Here is a 22197-nt window from a genome sequence, read left to right on the forward strand (position 1 = left end):
CAGTGTATTGATTTGTATTTTGTGAGGTAAGTGTGCGAAAAGAAGGCGACCGCAAACACCTTGATAGGCTGCAGGAAGATGATCAGAAAGAACAGGTCAAACTGGGACTGTATGTGAATCACCTTGGATCTGTATGCTGGGTGGGTTATCATTCAACCTCAACAGTCAGGAAACTGGAGGAGGCAGATACAGTAAAATACCCATTATCTGGAATTTAAGCAACTGGCAAAATAAAATTGTGGAAACTAGGTAAAAAACATGCAAAAGTTTAAAACTGATGCCCCCTAGTGGTTAGATTTCCAATCAACGCCTTCTCAAACAAATGTAAAATTCACTTTATCTGGCATCGACTAATCCCCATAGGAGCTGAATACTGGGGTTTTTAATAAACTAAGAAAATAGGATGAAGAGAAAATGTAAAAAATATAAAGATTGAACTGAACAGTAATGTTAAACAACAAACCTGCAGAGGCGCTTGTAAACAAAGGGAAGGTTTTTCGCCAATGAGAATACCATATTGTTCCCCTCCTGAGGAGGGGCATCAAGCTGGACATTCACCCAGAAATTCAAAAAATAAGAAATGCAGATGTTTGAATGATGGGTTAATTTGGAGTTGTACAGAATTGAGCCTTCTGGACCATCCTGATCTATAGCAGGTCTTTGTTGTGATAAGTCTTCTCTAAGGTCTAGATCAAACTTTTTCTTTCCACTCACATACCACTTAAGTAATCCCTATGCCATCGGTGCTCTGGGATTGGTAAGATATGTGAGTGAGAAGGGAGGTTGAGAACCACTGCTCTAGACCCAATTGTTACAAAAATATTTTGCTTGAGAAAAATTGTCATTGGCCCATTTCCTTTGGAGTTACGAAACCGTGCACATAACGAGTCACTGAGGTACGATTTAAACAGTGGTTTTCAAACTTTTTCTTTCCGCTCACGAACCACTTTAAGTAATCCCTTACTAATCACAGAGTACCACTTAAGGTGGTATGTGAGTGGAAAGAAAAAGTTTGAAAACACTGGTCTAGGTGAACAAGGCATAGAAAACTAGTGTTCCAAACACCAACCATCCTCTGGGTTAAAATTTCTTCCTCAAATTCTCTCTAAATATTTTTCCACTTACCTTAAACCAATGGCCTCTGAGGAAAACCCATGCATCCAGTCTCTCTCATTTCAATCAAATGTTCTGCCCTCCCTGCTGAATCTCCTCTGCATCCTCCAGGTAATGGTGGCAACCACAATTCTGCACAACAACGTTGTCCATTAATGTCCTCGCTAGTACAGTCTAAGCAAATATCCTGTATGTCTTCACATAACCATTTTAGCCTCTGCAATGTTCAGGACTTATAAAACCAAGTTCCCTCTGACCCTCAATATTTTAAAGCATCCATTCTCAATGAGGGGCCTACGATTGAAATCATAAAATATTTAATAATGTTTTTTTTACATAGTCGGAGGGTGAGAAACACGGTCATGTGACAAAGGTTTGTGTTGGGGAACACTTTGGGTCTAGTGATCAAAATACTTTTAGGTTAATTATGGAGAAGGATAGGGCTGAGATTCTTGATTGGATCAAGGCAAATTTCGAGCAGATGCTAAAGGATTTAGAAGTTGTGGACTGGGATAATTTATTTTCTGGGAAGGATGCAACAGGTAAATGGAGGATATTCAAAGGGGAAATTTTGAGTCTACAGAGTGAAGATTAAAGGAAAGGTTAGAAAATATAGGGAGCCTTTGTTTTCAAAGGTTATTGGGAATTTGATTCGGAGGAAGAGGGAATAAATGAGGTGCTTGAGGAATATAAAGAGGGCAAAAAAAATCTTAAATTAGAAAGGCTAAAAGAAGATATGAGGCTGCTTTGGCAGGCAACGTAAAATCCAATGAGTTGCTACAAGTACATTAAAAGTAAAAGAATAGTGAGGAATGGGCTGTGAGAGAAGTCAGAAGAGATGGGGGGGAATTTTAAATAATTTTTTTTCTTCAGTGTTCACTATATTGAGTCAGATGAAGTAAGGAAAACTGGTAGTGAGGTCATGGAAAATATACAGATTAAAGAGGATGTAGTACTGGTTATTTTAAAGAGAATAAAGGTGGATCATTTCTAGGACCTCGAGGGAGGTCAGTGGGGTCTCTGACAGAAATATTTAAAATGTCATTAGCCACAGGGGAGGTGCCAGAGGATAGCTCATGTTGTTCACTGTTTAAGAAAGGATCTAAAAGTAAACCTGGTAATTTTAGGCATATGAGTCTGATGTTGATGGTAGGTAAATAAATGGAGAATGTTCTTAGAGATGGTATATACAATTATTTGGAGAAACAAGGATTGACTAGTAGTCAATTTTTGTGCATGGTAAATCATGTTTAACAAATTTTAAGAGTTTTTCGAGGAGGTTACTAAGAAGGTTGATGAGGGATAAGTGGTGGATGTTGTCTAAATGGACTATATAGCAAGGTCTTTGACAAGGTTCTGCATAAGAGGTTAGTTAGGAAGGTTCAATCATTAGGTGTTAATGTTGAAGTAGTGAAATGGATGGGAAATGCCAGAGAGTAGTGGTGGAAAATTGTTGGTCAAATTGGAAGCCGGTGACTACTAGATATTAATGATTTGGATGATAGGGTGGTCAATTGGATTAGTAAATATGCAGATGATACTAAGTTTGGTGATGTGTGGATAGTGAGGAAGGCTTTAAAAGCTTGCAGTGGAAATATAGGCCAGTTAGAAGAGTGGGCAGAAAGATGGCAGATGACGTTTAATACTGAAAAGTGTGAGGTGCTACATTTTGGTAGGACTAATCAGCAAAGATCATACATATTAAATGGTAGACAAACGAAGAGTACAGTACAAAGGGATTTAGGAATTCTGGTACGTAATTTCCTGAAAGTGGAGTCACATGTAGATACGATGGTGAAGAAAACTTGGTGTGTTGGCCTTCATAAATCAGAGTATTGAGTACAGGAGTTGGGCTGTAATGTTGGCAAAAGGCATTGGTGAGGTCAAGTTTGGAACATAGTGTGCAGTTCTGGTCGCCAAAATATATGAAGGATAGCGACAGAATAGAGAGAGTGCAGAGGAGATTTACAAGAATATTGCCTGTGTTTCAGAGTTTGAGTTACAGGGAAAGGTTAAGCAGGCTGTGACTTTATTCCCTGGAGTGTAGAAGATTGTGGGTTGATTTGATAGAGGTATTTAAAATCATATGGGGGACAGATAGAGTAAATGTGGACGGGCTTTTTTCCATTGAGAGTGGGGGAGATTCAAACTAGAGGATGTAGATTGAAGGGGGAAAGTTTAGGGGAAACAGGAGGGGAAATTTCTTCACTCGGTGGTGGTAGCATGGAAGGAGCCTCTGGCCAAAGTAGTAGATGTGGACTCGATTTTACTATTTAAGGAAAAATTGGATATGGGGTGCAGTGCTGCAGGAGTTCACAGGAGAGCTGCTCTGACACCTTATGGGGCAGCTCCAGCACTTCCTTGTCGCCGTTTCTGGTGGACTCCTGCACCTAAAAAAATTAGCACTGCACCACTGGTTGGATAGGTATATGGACAAGAGAGGAATGGAGTGTTATAGGCTGGGTGCAGGTCAATGGGAGTAGGTGGGAGAAGGTGTTCGGCATAGACTAGAAGGGCCAAATTGGCCTCTTTCAGTGCTGCAATTGTTATATGGTTACATGTTATATAAGAAACCAACTAAACGACAGCTTCACAGGGAAGGGGGCCCATAAACTTTGTGCAGAGTCCCAAGGGTGCCATAGCCAAAAGATTGAGAATGTCTACTTTAAAGAACCCAAGCATTCATTGTGAATGACCTTTGCTTATTCTCTTAAACTGCATCAACTCGCACTTACCAGAATTAAATTTCACCGATCTTCCTTTTGCTGATAATTCCCTCACTTTCAGTGACATTAATCTTGTGTCATCTGTAAACAAACTATTCACATCTCCTGTGAGACCACGAAGATTGGAATCTAGAACAAAAATAACACTGGAAGAATCTGGTCGGTGTGTACCTCTTGCTTCAACAGATGCTGCTGAGTGGTTCCGTATTGATTCTTTTTTATTCATAGCTCCTACCTTTCATATCCAAATTGTTAATAACGAACAGTTAAGCTCTCTCAATTAATCTCTGTAGTCCATCACCGAGCACAGGTTTCTTATCACAAAAAGCCCTCCACTATTGCCTTCTGCCTCCTATTACCAAACCAATTGTGGATCTAATTTACAAATTTATAAGACACAAGATTGGAATTAGGCCATTTGGCCTATCGAGTCCACCCTGACATTCCATCATGGTTGATTTACTCTCCTTTCAATTGCCTTCTCCCTGGAACCCTTGACTCCTAATCAAGAACTTACCTACATCTGCATTAAATATACCCAGTGACTTGGCCACCACAACCATGTGCAGTGAATTCCATAGATTCACCACCCTCTGGTTAAAGAAATTCCTAATCTCTCTTCTCAAGGGACATTTTTGTATTCTCACACTAAGCCCTCCGGTCCCAGACTCTCCTACCAGAGCAAACATCTCCACACCCACTCCTTTCTCTATTCAATAGGTTTAATTGAGATCTCCCTCATTCTTCTAAACCCAAATGAGTATTTTCCCAGAGTCAATGAATGCTCCTCATATGATGACCCTTTCATTCCAGGTTTCATTCTTGTGAATCTCCTCTGGACACTCTAATGCTAACCTAAAATTGCTCACATACTTAGTGTGGTCTGACCAATGCCTTATAAATCCTCAGCATCACATCCCTGCTTTTATATTCTAATAAGTAAATGCTAGCATTACATGTGCCTTCCTTACCACTGAATCTACCTGCGTTAACCTTCAGGGAATCTTGCATGAGAATTCCCACGTCCCTCTGATTTCTGAATCTGCATGTTTAGAAAAATCATCTACACCTTTCTTCTTTTGAAAGTGCTTCCTTGCCAAATCTTCTAACCTGCTTAAGTCCTTATGCAAACTCAGAGTTTCCTCCGTACTACCTGCCTCTCCTCTGATCTTTGTATCATCTGCAAACTTGGCCATGTGCCCATCAATTCCATCATTCAAATCATTGAGATGTAAAAGAAGTGGCCCCAGCCCTGAGAAACACCACTGGTCACTGGCAAAAGTTCCCTTTCATCTTCATTCTTTTCCTCATGCCAGTTAATCATCTGTCCATGCTAATATCTTTCCTGTTACACCAGGGGCTCTCGTCTTGCTTTGCAGCCTCGTGCGTGGCACCTTGGCAAAGGCCATCAGAAAGTTAAAGTAAACCACATACACTGCCGTTTCTTTATCGTTCTTTCCAACAGGCTTGTCAGGCAAGATTTTTTGCTTAAGGAAGCCATGAGATGCTTGCTTGCTAGTGACATATCAATTTCCTGAGGTCGCCTTTCAAATTATTATCTATTCAAATATATGGGCACATTAACCTCAGCAATTTCCTTAAAAGTACATTGAAATTGGTCAAGCGCACGGGATTGCTCAATTACAAAATATAGCACTTAAAATATTTTTACAGGCAAAACTAAACTTACTATATCCTCCAGATATCATAAAGAGAAGAATCATCAGGCTTAGCAAGAAGAGGAAAAAAAGGAAGAAAAAATCAATTCCACCTTATGAGGTCCTTCCGAGCGACAACAGTGACTGACTGCAGCAAATTCTGCATTCCATGGAGTGACTCAAATGGTCAGGCCCGACTGCCGCCAGGCACCTGCAAACTGCAGCAAGGTGGTTAGACCATACCTGGGAAAACAAAACTTCAACCTGGTGATGGGGGAAGTGGAGGAAAGTAGTTTGAAAGTGTATATTTTATTAAAAGCTGACATGATGCAAGACAGGGTTATTCTGCTACTCTCTCACTTGTGTTTTTGGGACTAGAGTGAAATCTGAACTTTTACATAATTGCAGTAGCTGGACTTTTTAAAAAACCTTTGTGAATATTACAAATCAAAGCCTTTGTTGTACATTAAATCACACCGTTTTATTGCAGTGTATTCCCTTGCTTGGTTTAAATTTTCCATGGTTGAGTTTTTAAAAACATGAGCAACAATGGTGCCCGTCATTAGGTGTGGCATTAAATAGAGCACTCATTTATTTGTATGGGAACAGGTTGTTTAAACCAGTATCTTTGTTGCAGTCTATCCAATTCTGCAGGCTGTGGATACCTCGATACCATCAGGTAATTGTAGAATGAACTCGATTCAGCGCATGACAATCACCAGAAGGTTTCTCAGTTTAAATAATTAATTGGGAACATCAATAGCTGGAACACAGTGTTGTGGCTGTGATCGTTGATTCTTACGATAAAAAGTTTTTATGAACTGGGCTCAAGGTTTCAGACTTGATCAACTACACCAGCTTGTCCCATGAAATAAAAATTAAATCACTTTAAAGTAAATGTTTGTGGCATCAGATTATCTGGAATATGATTTACATCGGTGATTGTTCGAGCATAGAACAGGATATAATGGAAAAATCGATTCAAAGCTGAATTAAAAAATAACTTGAAACCTCTTTAGAACATAGAACAGTACAGGCCTTCAGCCCACAATGATGTGCCAACCTTTACCCTGCCTCCCACATCACCCTCCACTTTAAATTCCTCCATACGAGTATCTGGTAGTTTCTTGAAATTCACCAATGTACTTGGCTCCACCCTGACCTCGCTAATGCATTCCATGCACCAACCATTCTGGGTAAAAAAACAACTTTCCACCCATTCCCTTAAAGCCACGCCTTCTTGTATTGAACAGTAGGGCTCTGGGAAGGAGGCGCTGGCTGTCACCTCTATCTATTCCCCTTAATATCTTGTATACGTCTATCATGTCTCCGCTCCAAATAAAGCCCTAGCTCCCTTAATCTCTGCTCATAATACATGCTCTCTAAACCAGATACCATCCTGGTAAAAATGCAGTAAAGTTAATATTTTGATAAGGGCACATGACTCGTGCATTTTTGGCATATAAATACCAACATACAAATTCAATTCAAATGGACAATCAAATAGTTTCTTCAAAATCTAATTGTTTTTTTTATTTTGCAGAGCTGCATCATTACCTTGTGGCTCTTAAACTTAATCCCTTAATTTATGAAAGTTAACACACCATAAGATTTCTTAACGACATGGACCCCCAGATTCCTCTGCTCTTCCACACTACCATGAATCCTCCCATTAACTTTGTATTCTGCCTTTGAGTTTGTCCTTCCAAAGTGTACCACCTCACACTTCTCCAGATTGAACTCCATCTGCCACTTCTCAGCACAGCTCTGCATCCTATCAATTGCTCTGCAATCTTCTACAATCCTCTACACTATCCACACCACCACCAACCTTTGTGTCATCTGCAAACTTACCAACTCACCCTTCGAGGCTCCGATAGCTCAGTGGTTAGAGCACAAATCTTGTAAACTGGGGTCGCAAGTTCATTCTTCGCTAGGGGCGCTGGACAAAGTGGTGATTCTCTGTCTTCCTTACTGTAGGCAAAGTTAAAGAATTTCATGCATGTTACATTCTAAATGTATTACATGACAATAATGGAACCTTTTCCTTTCTAACCCTTCATTGAAGTCGTTAAAAAAAATCACGAAAAGCAGAGGTCCCAGAACCGATCCTTGAGGGACTCAAGATACAACCCTTTAAATCGAATGTACTCACTCCACCACAACCCTCTGCTTTCTAAAGGCAAGTTTTCCTGGATCCCATGCCTTCTGACTTACTGAATAAGCCTACCACGTGGAACCTTTGTCAAATGCCTTACGAAAATCCATGTAGACAACATCCACTGCACTACCCTCATCAATGTGTCTGGTCACCTCCTCAAAGAACTCTTATTGGCTTGTGAGACATAATCTGCCCTTCACAAAGCCGTACTGGCTGTCCCTGATCAGACCATGATTCACTAGATCCTATCTAAGAATCCTTTCCAAAAGCTTGCTCACCACAGGAGTAAGGCTCACTGGTCTGTAATTAACTGGACCTTCCCTACTACCTTTTTTGAACAAGGGGACATTTTCCACCCTCCATTCTAGTACCATTGCCGTGGATAACGAGGACACAAAGATCCTAGCCAGAGGCTCAGCAACCTCCCTTGCCTTGTGGTGCAGCCTGGGGAATATTCCATCAAGCGCCGGGGACCTATCTGTCCTAATGCATTTTAATTGCTCCAACACATTCTCTCTTAAAGTCTTAAACTCCTGCCAAACATTTTCTGTTGCAGTTATCCTCAAGCCAAAATGTGCAGGCACCAAACTCCTTACCATGCACAAAAGGAGGACCCAATAGGCTGAAATATTTAGAACAAAACAGTATTTGCTCTAATGCAAGTATAGTACCAGTAAAAACATAAATGATCAAACTTAAATGATCAATGATTTCTCTTTGGAGATGATTCAGGTTTGGCAGCACCTGAAGTTTTAATGGTGAAAATTGGTAGTTAAAAATTTGAAACAAATTCTGAAGGATGGCATTACCTTGAATATAAATTAATCTAAAGGTTAGTTTTATCTTCTGTAAGCTAAACAGAGAGCCTAAATAAAGATGGCTGTGACTCTTTACTCAGATTGGTTTGGAGATGGGCTGTATCACTTTGGGGATTTTTAATGCGGACAGGAAGTAGTAATTTACAAAATGCGAGGGTTTCACTAAGAAAATACTTTCAAATGTTTGTGACCACTACAACAATTTTGTAAGTTTCTAAAATTAATAAAACTTCTACTTTCCTCCTTGATTCTTTTTAAACTCTATTCCTCAAACAATACAGGAATGTCTGTAACTACACTACTTGCTCATTGTTTTTTTGTGAGCAGGGTCTAGGACATTCTCAGTTTTTGTTGCTGTTGTTAACTGTGATGGTTTGTTTCATTTTTCTTAGATTAGAATAGAGAGCAGGTAAAAATTGATTGAAACTGAATCGAGTCTTTGTGAGTATAACGCTAAGAAAGATGGGATTGAATGAACAGAATGGAAACCAATTAGACTGACAACAGGTTGGAAAATTAATTGGTAACAAGGTATTTATTATTAGGTAGAATCATAGTTAAAGGGAATACAAATTGGAGGGCAAAGAAGGGCAGGCAGTAGAGCTGCTATCTCAGGGCCAGAGCAAGCATCAAACCTGACTGCATGGAGTTTCAAGTTCTTGCGACTCCACTGGTTTCTCCTCACTTCCCAAAGACGTGCAGGTTGCCCCCCCCCCCCCCCCCCCCCGCAGAGCCACGCACATTTAGGTGAAAGATTTGCTGTCACCTTGTGTAATGAATTTATTTTTAATGTTGTCGGTGGGGGGGGGGGGGGGGGTGGAAGAAGAGAAGTATAGAAGATACCAACTAAAAGACTGCTTCACAGGGAAAGCGTTCCATAAACTGAGCAGAATCTTGGATTTTGGAAGGGTGGGAGGGCTGTGATGGGGGCATAGACAAAGAAAGGTTGAGAATAGCTGTGCTAGAGCATGAAAGATGAGAAAGAACTCAGAATAAGCAAGTTGGATTGTGTTAGATAGTCAGCCACAAATGAAATCTGGTATAAACTAGGTCACTCATAAATGTACTGATGCATTATTTCTATTGTGGACTGGTTATCTGTTCAAGAACCTTTAAAAAGCCTCAGTAGGACAGAGAATTACAGTCTTATAATTTGATCAGGTCAATCTGATGTGGAGTTGAAGCATAAATTTAATCAAGAATAATGTTCTTTGATGTTAGTCAACTTGAATGCAACTGTATTCAGACAAGGACTGGCAGTTTTACATTGAAAAGGGTGCAGTGATTCAGGGGGGGGGGAGGTCACATGTTACAAATACATCAAAGGGCAACTGGAAACAAGCCACACATTGCTCCACCGTCCAAAGCACATTCAAATCGAGAATATCACATGGTCCAAATTACCTGTAGCTATTTTATCATCCTTAAGCTTTCCCATTTCATATCTTCTTACCACATATGAAGCCATTTGGCCCATTGTATCTCAGCCAGCTCTCAGAGCAATCCCATTTAGTCAATTATTTCTCTGTAAACAGGGTAGCTGGAAGGATTAAATCACAGATATCAACTGAATGAACAAAACTTTTACAAGGAGCACTGACAGTCTCTTCACACCATTTAACCATATAACCGTTTACAGCACGGAAACAGGCCATGTCGGCCCTTCAGGTCCGTACTGGTTAATACAGAGCATGCAAGAGTTAAAATGTGTGTACTTACTTCATTAGTCAGCATTTCTGGTTGTTCTCCCTCCCCACTCAGTATACCATCCAAACCATTCCATGTGACTAGATCTTGTCCACATCACTTACCTTTTTCCCACTTTTTAAAATTAACCTTTATGAATGCTTCTATTTCTATTTTCTTACCCTCAAGGTAAACTAGGCAAGGTCATGAAATATGTTGGTCAAGATTAAGGAAAACTCCCATGATATAGAGCACTGTGCAGTTACAGTGCCAGCAATTGGGATCAGGTTCGAATCCCACACTGTCTGTAAGTAGTTTGTATGCTCTATGTGGGTTTTCTCCCACCGTTCAAAACATACCAGGGTGTAGGTCAATTGAATGTAATTGGGCGGCACGGGCTCGTGGGCCAAAAGGCCTGTTAGCACGCTGCAAGTCTATATTGATTAATTTTTAAAAAAGCTTAATCGGAATAAGAGAGTAACCATGGGGAGAGGCGGGTCATCTCATGGGTCAAATGTGTGGAACCAGGAAACGTGGGTCAAATGTGTGGAACCAGGAAACGTGGGTCAAATGTGTGGAACCAGGAAACGTGGGTGAGGTCCTTAATGAACAAGTATTCAACTTTTAAAAAAAATGAAGATGCTACAAATTGGAATTAAAACAGAAAAAGTTGAAATTACTTTGCAGATCAAGCCATATCTAGAGGGAGAGGAGAAAAAGGTGAAATTACTTTGCATGACAATGAATATTCAAATTTCCCTTTGATCCAAATAATTTATAGGCAGCATATTTAATTGTTCCCAAGCCATTATATTTCTAATTTTACAACGTATGTGCCATTTCTGAACAACATTCTTTTTGAGTCAAGCTTGCATCATTTTACTTCAAGTTATTCAGGAGGGTTCAATGAATATAAACCATATCAACATTCTAAAATTCATTCACACTGGATTGAAACTAGCATATTTAAAACTTCTCCAGAAAAGTGAAATGTAAAAATTTTATAGCTAGCATCAAATGCTTATGTATATCTTACGTTAGAAGCTCCTTGAATGTCCAACAAGAAAAAATGCAGTAAAGTTAATATTTTGATAAGGGCACATGACTTGTGCATTTTTGGCATATAAATACCAACATACAAATTCAATTCAAATGGACAATCAAATAGTTTCTTCAAAATCTAATTGTTTTTTTTAAGGCATTTAATCAATGAAAAATTGTCCTGAAATGATAACGGTCAATATTTGTTCTCATTCAGATGAACGGCATATGTATACAATAATTAGTATACATTATTTAGTATTTCTTAATATTCCATGCTTAATTACATTTGACTATTCCAAAATAAGAATTGAGTGTAGAGTAAACATTGTGCACAACTGCATGTATTTATTTCAATACAAATGTACAATAGATGAGTTTACAAGGAAGCCCACCACCACATTTCCACTACCATCTACAATAGAGTGCATTTCTAAATGGCATGAGTTACAATTAAGCATTCATTGCACAAAAGAAACAGTAAGGTCAGTGACCATCATTGTTCAATATAACTTTTAGCACTCAATTGTCCAAAAGTGCATGCTTAACACCAATTGTTTGAGATATCAGACATTTGGATTATTTTTAATAAAAACATTTGTACCACACATTCGGGGTTAGTAGTGGAACAGAAAACAATTACAAGGCTGGATCCAAGAGGTATCCCTTCAGAAGGCATTCTAAAACTGTGTGAAATGTAGCTTATAAACATCAGAATCTGGAGGATTGGATAGAAACGATCCACCCAGAGTACTCTTTTAGAATATATACAACATATTTGTAAATATAAAATGAACATTTCAAATTGCTATTGGTTGAGTTCTAGTGCCTCAAATGTGTTGTAATGTTCAAAGTAGGCATCACTCCCCTCTATGATGCATTAAAACAGATTCGTTTTAGAAGATCATTTTAAAATTCGACATTTTGGCATTCATGTGCTTCTTAGCATTCCCAGGATGTAGCCTAACTTGTAGTGTGTGGATGGATGATAAAGACCTGAGAAGCACACTCGCCCTTCAAGTGGATTCTGATATCGCAATCAATGGCCTCCTACAAACATCCTTTTTGACAAACTGCCAATTTACTGTTTTGAGGAATTGTGTTACTTTTGTTGTAATTTCCATTTTCTCAGATTTAAAAAAAATTCTAAAGTCACTTCTTTGTTCGCAGAATACAGACACCAAATTTAATTTGCATTCATTCCTCGTCCTAAAAGGTCAAAAGTTACTAAATGTTGGGATTTCAAGGTGACAATGTAAGTGGAGAAAAGCTAATTCAGGTCATAAACAGTGTTGGTAGGTTAGCAGCTACTACCCATGATTACAAAAACAAAAAATTACAGTAATACCTTTGGTGCTGTTGTTTTACTATACATGGAGATTCATTGTGAAAATTCCTCGTGACATAAATAGAGATACCTTGAATTGACAATTATATAAAAATGTGTTCCTTAGTGAGAAAGGGAGATTATTACATTGCATGTAATCTTAGTTTTACATGGGCAGTTATTCACATTTAAAAACAGCTGATTCCACACATCTCTACAAGCAATGTTAAAGCGGCCAAAAGGAAATATTATTTAGAACTGATATTTTAAATTTTAAAAATGTAAAAATTGAATGAACAAGTTTGCAGTTTTGGCCCAGGTATTGATTCACCATGTTGGTCTGCTTGCTAAATTACCCTACACTCTGAACATTCTGCTTGCTTGGTGCTCCAATATGACACAGGAGAAAATCGAACAAATCCATGGTATGCAGAAGGCACTTTTACTTAATTCTCACCTTTAAAAGTCACAGCAATTAAGAGCCTCCATCTGACATGTTTTGTAACTAGGGAAGTGCAATTTTTGCAACAATGGATGCTATGTGTATGATGCTTGCAAGTTACCTACAATTAGTTTGATCTACAATTGTTCAATGTCCATTGGATAATTGCTTCCCAAAGTTAATTTTAAAAATAAAACTAGTTAAGGCATTCTAATTGCTAATGCTCCAGAAGAAAATCTACAACTTGTATCAACATTTCCTGACTTTTGTAAACAAGACTTGATACTTGCAGAGTCAAAGGAAAACAATTTGGAGTGAAGGAAATGCAGAATAAAACCACTTGTCCACAGGATGTTTGCATTAATGAAGAATCCGGGTTGGGCAGAAGTGAGTAGTAATCATGACGTCATACCAAATTATCTTATCTTTATCCTTTCTGTTTGTAAGGATCCCAGCAGCAGCTATCCCATAAAATAAAGGGTTGTCGCAACAAGATGAATTATGCTATTACATCAGTCTCTTGCTTTTCAGAGCAAATCTTGATAAATGTTCCAGGATACAATCCAAATTTAACAGCAGTGTCAAGTTAACAAGATATTTGAGGCAGTTCCAAAGAAAAAAAAGATCAACTGCCCTTGGATTGCATGGCCAGTCTGCAGCATGCCCTGAAACAGCGTTTAATTCTGCATCTTTCTCACCCAAACATTAGTGTTTCACAATCTACATACCCATTAAATGTTATAATGTTAGTACATTTTTAGTACCAAACCTTCCTAAAATGATCAAAACCAGAGGATTTATCAAGTGAACATAAAACGATTGGCAATAGTTCCAAGCTCAATCCACATATGACTTTACGTAGGATCCTTCACCCAAGCTGGATCCACGCTTGTGTCTAATGCAGATGTTTTACTTACCCTGGTTACATAATTAAGATTACAGAGTGAAGAAAATTGCTAGCATTTAACATCGTGAAATGACACACATTTATGTACTAAATTAGCACCCCAATACTGAATGCCTCAGGCTTCAATTAGGCCAGTTTAAAAAAACTGTCCAAGTGTGCGTATAAGAATCTTGCTTATCCAAGCTTCTTCCAAGTTATAAGCTGATAAAGCCCTTTTTAAATTACCATTCCTTTTTAATTAGTTTCAGACATTTGAGCTTGCAATTCTGGCATCCCAATTTAATTCTCAAATTGTTAATTTCAAGTGGAGAAACTTTATCAACACTACTCTATTTGTTAACTGAATTTGGATTACAAAACAAAGACCATATTTTGCACAGAATTTTCTGATTGATAATTTTTCCAAAGCCCCACATCTTTGAAAGAAAAAAAAAATTAGGTTACATCAGTTCACAAATTTGAACCAAATTAAATCTTCTAGACAACAGCATTAAACATCCAGCCAATGCACAAATGCTGCAAATAGTTTTCTTTTCATTGCAAGTACTTTCATAAATAAAAATGGATAAACGGATCATAATTCTCATTCTTAATTAAGAATTTACATTATATTTTTAAAAAAAAATCAGACTTCAGTATTGCATTGTAATAACCGATCAGTCAACTCACTCAATAGAATTTACCATCAACGTGCCTCTGGGCAATGAAGAAGTCACATATCTGAATATCACCATACTAATCAATTACTGCAAGATGGCACAAGAAAATACTCTCCAAATTTAGTCTTAAAACTTAAGTGTTCAGACCCTTTCCGTACAATTGATTGTTATGGCTAATTAACTTTTTGAGCCATTCTACAGTAATTAATTTAGTAAATTATCACTTAATTTACACTCTATTCATGCTCTTTGATGGAGTGGTCAAAGCAAACTAGTGCCACTAAGCAAAGAGTGGAAACTCATACTACTTACGGGGTCCAATTGTTCAACAAGATTCAATTGTTGTAAGGCATATAATGCACAGAAATGCAATGAGTACTGATGGTTGCCAGTTACAGGTTCACAGTATTCTATACAACAAGGCACCCTCTACTAATACTTCAGGCAGTTTTTAAACAGCATCCACTGTTCTTCAGCTTCCAGGTGATGGAAAAATAAAGCAGCAAGTAACCCATAGGTCATGTTGAACTCAGATGGACTCCAACAAGAATCATCACAGTAAGGGATTTTAATTTTCCAAATAGTGACTGGGAAAGTCAATCTGCAATGTTTAGACAGGGTGGAATTTGAAAGTTTCCTCTGGCAATATGTCGAGGGTCCCACAAAGAAAAGGGCAATGTTTGATCTAGTCTTAGGAAACTGGGAAGGTCAAGTGGATGAAGTGTTCATGGATGAGCCTTTGAAGACCAATGATCATTGTTTTGATAGGTTTAGGATAGTTATGGAGAGACACAAGATGGGACTAAGAGTTGAAATTCAGAATTGGGGCAAGGCCAATTTTGAAGATACAATACAAAAACTAGTTCAAGTTGATTGGAACAGGTCATTTGAAGGTATAGGAATATTATGAAAATGGGTTGTTTTTAAAAATACATTGATAAGAATCCTGTTCAAGGTTCAGATATGCAAGCATAGGCAAGCTAGGATGACAAGGGAAATTCAGGTTCTGGTCAACAACAAGGAGGGGTGGGTAGGTATAAGCTGCTGGGATCTAGTACATACCTGGAGGAGTTTCAGACATGGAAAAAGAAAATCAGGACGACAAAAAAGGGGAAAGGAGATAGCTCTGGTAGATAACATCAAGGATAATATCAAGACCTTTTATATATAGTGTATATGTAAGGGCAATCGGAGAAAAAATGGGACCCTTCAGGAATCAATGCGGTCAACTCTGTGTGGAGCCACAGGAGGTAGGCAAGGTCATCCATGATTACTTTTGTTTTTGCTGTGGAGAAGTCTGGGAACTTGGGACAGTCAATGGTCATGTCTTGAGAACAGTCAATATTACAGTTGAGGAGATGTTGCAGATTCTGAAGAAAGAAAAAATGGAGTCAAGAAAGAAGTTGAAAAACAGGACCTCAAGGGTGGTAATTTTGGGATTGCTAGAGGGTAGAAATAAGAAGATGTGGCGAATGAAATCTCCGGGTCCTGACAAGATATTCCCTAGGACCCTAACGGAGGTTAGTGTTCAAATGGTGGGGGCTCTGGCAAAAATATTTAAAGTGTCACAGGCCATGGGGGAGGTACCGGAGAATTGGAGGGTAGCTCATGTTTCTCCAAAAGTAAACCTGGTAATTATAGACCTGTGAGTACGACGTTGGTGGTGGGTAAATTAATGGAGAGGGTTCTTAGAGATGGTATATACAATTATTTGGAAAGACAGGGATTGATTAGGAGTAGTCAATACAGTTTTGTATGTGGTAGACTGAGTTCTTGAGTTTTTCGAGAAGGTTACTAAGAAGGTAGATGAGGGGAAGGCTGTAGATGTGGTCTGTATGGACCTTAGTAAGGCCTTTGACAAGGTTCCACATAAGAGGTTAGTTAGAAGGGTTCAATCATTAGGTATTAATGTTGAAGTAAAATGGATTCAACAATGGTTGGATGGGAGATATCAAAGAGTAGTGGTGGAAAATTGTTTGTCAAATTGGAGGCTGGTGACCAGCCTGAGTGTCTCAGGGATCAGTACTGGGTCCATTGTTGTTTATCACATATTAGCGATCTAGATGGTAGGATGGTAAATTGGATTAGTAAGCATGCAGATAATATGAAGTTTGGTGGTGCTGTGGACAGTGAAGAAGGTTATCAAAGCTTGCAGTGGATGTAGGACAGTTAGAAGAGTGGGCTGAAAGATGGCAGATGGAGTGAAATAGTGAGAAGTGCGAGGTGCTACATTTTGGTAGGACTAATCAGCAAACATCATACACATTAAATGGTAGACAATGGAGGAGTGCATTAGAAACAAAGGAATTTAGGAATTCTGGTATACAATTCCCTGAAAGTGGAGTCATATGGTGAAGAAAGCTTTTGTTATATTGGCCTTCATAAATCAGAGTATTGAGAACAGGAGTTGGGATGCCATGTTGAAGTTGTATAAGGCATTGGTGAGGTCAAATTTAGAATATTGTGTGCAGTTTTGGTTGCCGAATTATAGGAAGGAATGAAACAAAATAGAGAGAGTGCAGAGAAGATTTACAAGAATGTTGGTGGGGTTTCAGGGTTTGAGTAACAGGGAAAAGGTGAGCAGGCTGAGACTTCATTCTCTGGAGTGTAGAAGATTGAGGGGTGATTTATAGAGGTATTTAAAACTATGAGGGGGACAGATAGTGTCAATGTGAACAGGCTTTTTACTTTGAGAGTGGGGGGAGATTCCACCAAGAGGATGTGGATTGAGATTGAAGGGAAAAAAGGGAATTTCTTCACTCAAGAGGGTGGATGCGGGTTTGATTTTACTATTTAAGGAAAAGTTGAATAGGTAAATGGACAAGAGAGGTGTGGAGGGTTATGGGCTGGGTGTGGGTCAATGGGAGTAGGTGGAAGGTGTTCAATATGGATCAGAAGGGCTGAATTGGCCTGTTTCTGAACAGTAATTATTATATGGCTATGTGAAGGTTATTCAAATCTCTTGGGCATTAACAGATATATCTGAAGACGCTGCAGATAGCTAGAGAGGAAAATGCAGGTTCCCTGGATGAGATTTTTTTTGGGTTGTTATTAAGTACAGGTGAGCTGCCAGGTGGCAAATGTTGTGCTTCTATTTAAGGAAGGCTGCAGGGAAAAGCTTGAAAGCTACAGGCTAGTGAGCCTACTAACACATGGTTGGAAAGTTATTCGATTATTTGATGGAGATGTACATCCACTTGAATGGTCAAAGGCTGATGAGGGGATAATCATCATAATTGTGTTAAGTGGGAGGTCATCGCTCTCAAATCTGATTGTGTTTTTATTGAATATGTGATCAAGGGTGACGAGAGCAGAAGTGTGTCCATGTGTGTATTGATATCAGCAAGGCATTCCATAAAGGTTCCGCACAGTAGGCTGTGCTGGAAGGCGAGATCGCATGGGATTCAAGATAAGATAGCAGATTGAATAGAAAATTGGCTGTATGGAAGAAAGCAAAGGACGATGGTGGAAGGATGTTTTTTTTTGAACTGGAGGTTTGTGACTGGTGGGGTACCACAGGGTTTAGCGCTAGGCCCTCTGCTGTTTGTCATCTATATCAATGATTTAGATGAAAACGTACAAGATATGATTAGCAAGTTTGCTGGTGATACCAAAGTGTCTGCGAAGACTGTTGCCAAAATTGCAGCAGGATCTTGATTGGTTGGGTAACTGGGCATAGGAATGGTTGATGTGATTTTGAACTGAGAAAAGTGAGGTGTTGCATTTTGGGAGGTCCAACATGGGTGTGAGCAATACAGTGAATGTTAGGGATCTGGGAGTGTAATAGAGCAGGGGATTATAGGTACATAGTGCAGGTTATCCAGCACTCTGTGGTCTGCCACTGTTAGTACAAACTCCTTACAGTCAGTGAGGGACTCGAACCCCAGCGCCAATAGCTGGTGTTATAAAGGTTTTTCACTAACTGCTGTGCACATCATTCCAGCCCACAGTATTATTTCACGTTTTAAGCTTGTTCTACCTTTGATATGTTTATATAGGGGTCAATTTCTGTGGTCTGGCAAAGGCCAGGTCCCAACATGACTAGATTAAAGAGGTACAACCTGTACCTTGAAAGTGGCATCAGAGGTGCATAACGTGGTTTAAAAAAAAGGCTTTGGCACATTGCCTTCATCAGTTACAGCGTTGAGTATAGAAGTTAGGAGGTGATGTTGCAATTATACAAAACATTGGGGAGGCCCCATTTGGAGTATCATGTTCAGTTTTGGTCATTGTGGTGCAGGAAAGATGTAATCATGTTAGAGAGGACACAGAAAATATTTTCAAGGCTGATGCCAGGATTTGGGAGCCTGAGCTATAAGGAGAGGTTGAGCAGGCAATGGCTTTATTCCTCAGAGAGCAGGAGGATGAGGGGTGATCTCATTGCATCAATAGCTATATGAAATCATGAGGTATAGATTGGGTTAATGCAGAGAGTCTTTTTCCTGGTGCAGGGGAATTGGTAACCAGAGGATACAAGGCGAAGGGGGAGTGTGCAGAACAGGGGGCCGGCAGTGATGGTTGATGCAGATACTTTTGCAACATTTGAGAAATAATTGGACAGATAAGGTTGAGGGATATAGGCCAAACACAGACAGGTGGGACTAGTATGGGTGGACATTTTGGTTGGAATGGGTGAGTTGGGCCAAAGAGCCTGTTTCCATGCTGTACAACTCTATAACTTACAGAAATGTTCAAGGTATGGCTATATGCTTGAAACGACTTGCTTGCAGATCTTTTGTACAAGTCATTGGGAAGCAAAGCTGCCTTTGTTGCATTGAAAATTTACAGCGTAGTATCCACCAAAAATGTAGCACTGAGTACTTTTTCAAAACAATTTAACTGAGTCAAGAATTCCAGTGTAACATCACCTTGATGGTCAAAAAAGTAAATATTTACACCTTGCCAAAATGACAAAAGTTGAAGGCATTGGGCCATCACTGCACTGCAACTTTTGCTTTGGCCAGTCATTGTATATAGTGGTAGCAATTCTGGTTAACTATGACTGGTATTTTCTACCACAGAACTGGGAAATTTGAACTTTCTAGAAGTTTCTTCAATGTGAAAGCCAAAACAATCTATTACAGAGAAAGAAAATCCAGTCTTTGAATCAGTATATATACAGGGATCTCAGTTTGCTTTTGAAGATGCATTTTTTTTTAGTACTCCAAAAAAGCCGGAATGTGATCGAAGTGCTTTACCGTCATTGCTTTTTTTCACGGGTTGTTATGGTAACCAGTTGCTTGGCTGCCTTGGCAATGTCATAGGCACACTGGATGACTTGCTGTGTGAGCAACTGAATGTCAACTGGTGCACCCGGCTCTGGTGGAATGGTCTTCCTGCATTCACACTGCAGTCGGAAGGCACTAGCATTTAGCAATTTCAAAGATGACCGAACTGTGTCCAGTGAAGGTTTCTGATTAATTTTAAAAAAAATTAATAAGGGAGAACATCAACAGAAGCTTTAGATCTTCCAGACAACAACAGCATTTCTTTACTGATCCAGAATAAGTGCCTTACCTTTACATTTAAGCTAAATTCCATCTATTATATTTGTCTGGCTTGGCAAATTCAAAATTACATGATAATCACACAATAAATTTCTACAATTTCAGAGCAAATTTTATTAAATAACATATGATTACCAGTTTTAATGTTAATGGCTGCTTTATATAGGAGCAAAGGATTCTTGAGCAGACAAGGAATTGCTGGAGAAGAGAACAGGTACACGATTTTTTATCCAGACAACTAAAATCCGGAAAGCTCCAAAATCTAGCAAGTGGGGAGAGAGGCGGCAGCGTGAGTCGGTCGGCCGAGGGACTGGCAGCGCGAGCCAGGTGGACGAGGGGGGAGACCGGCAGCGTGAGTCGGGCAGCCAACGGACCGGCAGCGCGAATCTGGCAGGCGAGGGGGTTTGGGGAGACGGCAGGGCGACTGGAAGGGGGTGGGGGTGGATACGGCAGCACAATTCGGGTGGGGTTTTCAAAATCCGGAAAAATCTGAAATTCAGAACACACTGTCCCCACAAGGGTTCCAGATAAAGGATCGTGTACCTGTAGTATATTGAAGAGTATCGTGAGTAGAAATGGACAGTCAATTGACCAAACATTTCGACCCATGGATGCTATCTGAGCTGCTGTGTTCCTGCAGTAATCTTTGGGTATGCTCTCCAAATTAAATTGGGATAGGATTGTGGGAGATCATTTTAAAGGTACAGATTTTCTTATTTGTATCTTTTGCCACTGTAAATTGCTTGGTTAACATTTATAATAGAAACCGAAGCTTCTTCTAGCATTCCACTGTTGGAAAAGTGCAATTACAGAATGACACGCCTTTAATAGGCAAATTCCATTATACATATGCAAGAAATGAATGCTGACCTATTTTTAATCATGGATAGATATGGATCATTTAATTCCAAGTTTAATATCAGCTACACTGAGTTATTAATATTCTGACTTATGTTATACAATTAGAAGTTTAAGATGGTAAACGTCATCACACAAATCAGCTGACTGAGCAAATTCTTCTTTGAAAGGCTTTAAATAAGCGTCACTTCAACCTGTTCAGGTCGATGGATCTAGTTCAACACCAGTTTTGGCCGAGATCCTCCTTTAATGCCACCACAAACAGGTTAACTAACTATTCATGCTAATTTTGACATTAATAATCTAGTGGAAATCCCTTTGAAATCAAGACTTACCTTCGGAAAGAGAGAAGCCATTTCAGTGACAGCAGAATGAATCTTTTCAGAACATGGCACAAAACTGTTAATGAAATACACAAGAGATTGAGATTCATGCACTGACCTTTACTTGCACAAGTTGCAGAGCAACATTTTTCTTCAGTTCATTTCAGTTTTTGCATTTACACAGATATAGGAGTCTCAAAATGAGACCTTAGGAAGCAAAATAAATACTTGGAGAATGCCAAGAGAAAATCTAGAGAGGACGAGCAAACCAAAGACATGTTCAGAGGGAGAAGTTACCAGAAATATTCAGCAGGTAAATAGTATTTGTGAAAAGAGAAAAAAAACTCTTCAGACTGATGATCTTTTAATCAGGAAGCTTATGGCTTAGCTGGAAACTTAGCTGTTTCCCACTTTAACCCAGCAATGTCAGTATCTGCAGTTAACTTCATGAGATGAGTTTAGCTTTTAAATCTGAGGAAAAAAATGTAGAGTGAACTGAAGAAATAGGTCTTCAGTCTGGGACTGTTGATTACTTAACCAATGGCAATGAGGAGTTCATACAAATATGTCAAGGTACAGTCAGAGTTGTAGAGCACAGAAGTGGGCCTTTTTTAAACCAATGTCAAGCATCTGGATTAGGCCCATATTCTGTGCCATGTCAATTTAAGCGTCTTAAATGTAGCAATTGGCAGTGTTTCGGGTATCAATCCACCATTCACCTCGAATCCTATTTAAAACACCATCCTCTAACCTGTACCTCTTGTTTTTAATGCCATTATCGGTGGGGGGGGGGGGGGTGGGGGACTGACCATTTACCCTTTTTATACCTCTTATTTACTTCCATCAACTCACTCTCAGCATCCTTCATTCCAGGAAAAAAAACCCAACAGATCCACTCTCTGTCCAAATCTAAAATCCCCCAATTCAGACATCATCCTGAAGAATTTTTACACTCTCTCCAGTGCACCATG

General features: G+C 39.2%; 2 protein-coding genes across 13 annotated transcripts in view; one reads left to right on the forward strand and one right to left on the reverse strand.

The window, feature by feature from the left end:
* Positions 1 to 8724, forward strand: part of tp53i13 (tumor protein p53 inducible protein 13) — a 37008-nt gene extending 28284 nt beyond the window's left edge. For both annotated transcript variants that reach the window (XM_069910444.1, XM_069910442.1), the window contains exon 9: positions 5542 to 8724. In XM_069910444.1, coding sequence (XP_069766545.1) covers positions 5542 to 5645 — 104 coding nt within the window. In that variant the 3' untranslated portion in view covers positions 5646 to 8724. The remainder of the gene's footprint in view (positions 1 to 5541) is intronic.
* git1 (G protein-coupled receptor kinase interacting ArfGAP 1) overlaps positions 1 to 22197 on the reverse strand; it is a 168689-nt gene that overhangs the window by 10685 nt on the left and 135807 nt on the right. For 9 of the 11 annotated variants that reach the window (XR_011348522.1, XR_011348520.1, XR_011348523.1 and 6 more), the window contains 5 exons: positions 21239 to 21302; positions 19737 to 19951; positions 9881 to 10016; positions 3849 to 7471; positions 1126 to 1245 (listed from right to left, as the gene is read on the reverse strand). Coding sequence is in view for 1 of the 11 variants with exons in the window: in XM_069910441.1 (XP_069766542.1) it covers positions 19739 to 19951; positions 21239 to 21302 (277 nt within the window). In the remaining 10 variants the exon portion in view is untranslated. Of the gene's footprint in view, positions 1 to 1125; positions 1246 to 3848; positions 7472 to 9880; positions 10017 to 11531; positions 15909 to 19736; positions 19952 to 21238; positions 21303 to 22197 lie in introns of those variants that run through there. The other 2 variants (XR_011348518.1, XM_069910441.1) reach the window with 2 other exon arrangements.

Source organism: Narcine bancroftii, chromosome 14 (genome assembly GCF_036971445.1).
Source record: "Narcine bancroftii isolate sNarBan1 chromosome 14, sNarBan1.hap1, whole genome shotgun sequence".
Classification (NCBI taxonomy): domain Eukaryota; kingdom Metazoa; phylum Chordata; class Chondrichthyes; order Torpediniformes; family Narcinidae; genus Narcine; species Narcine bancroftii.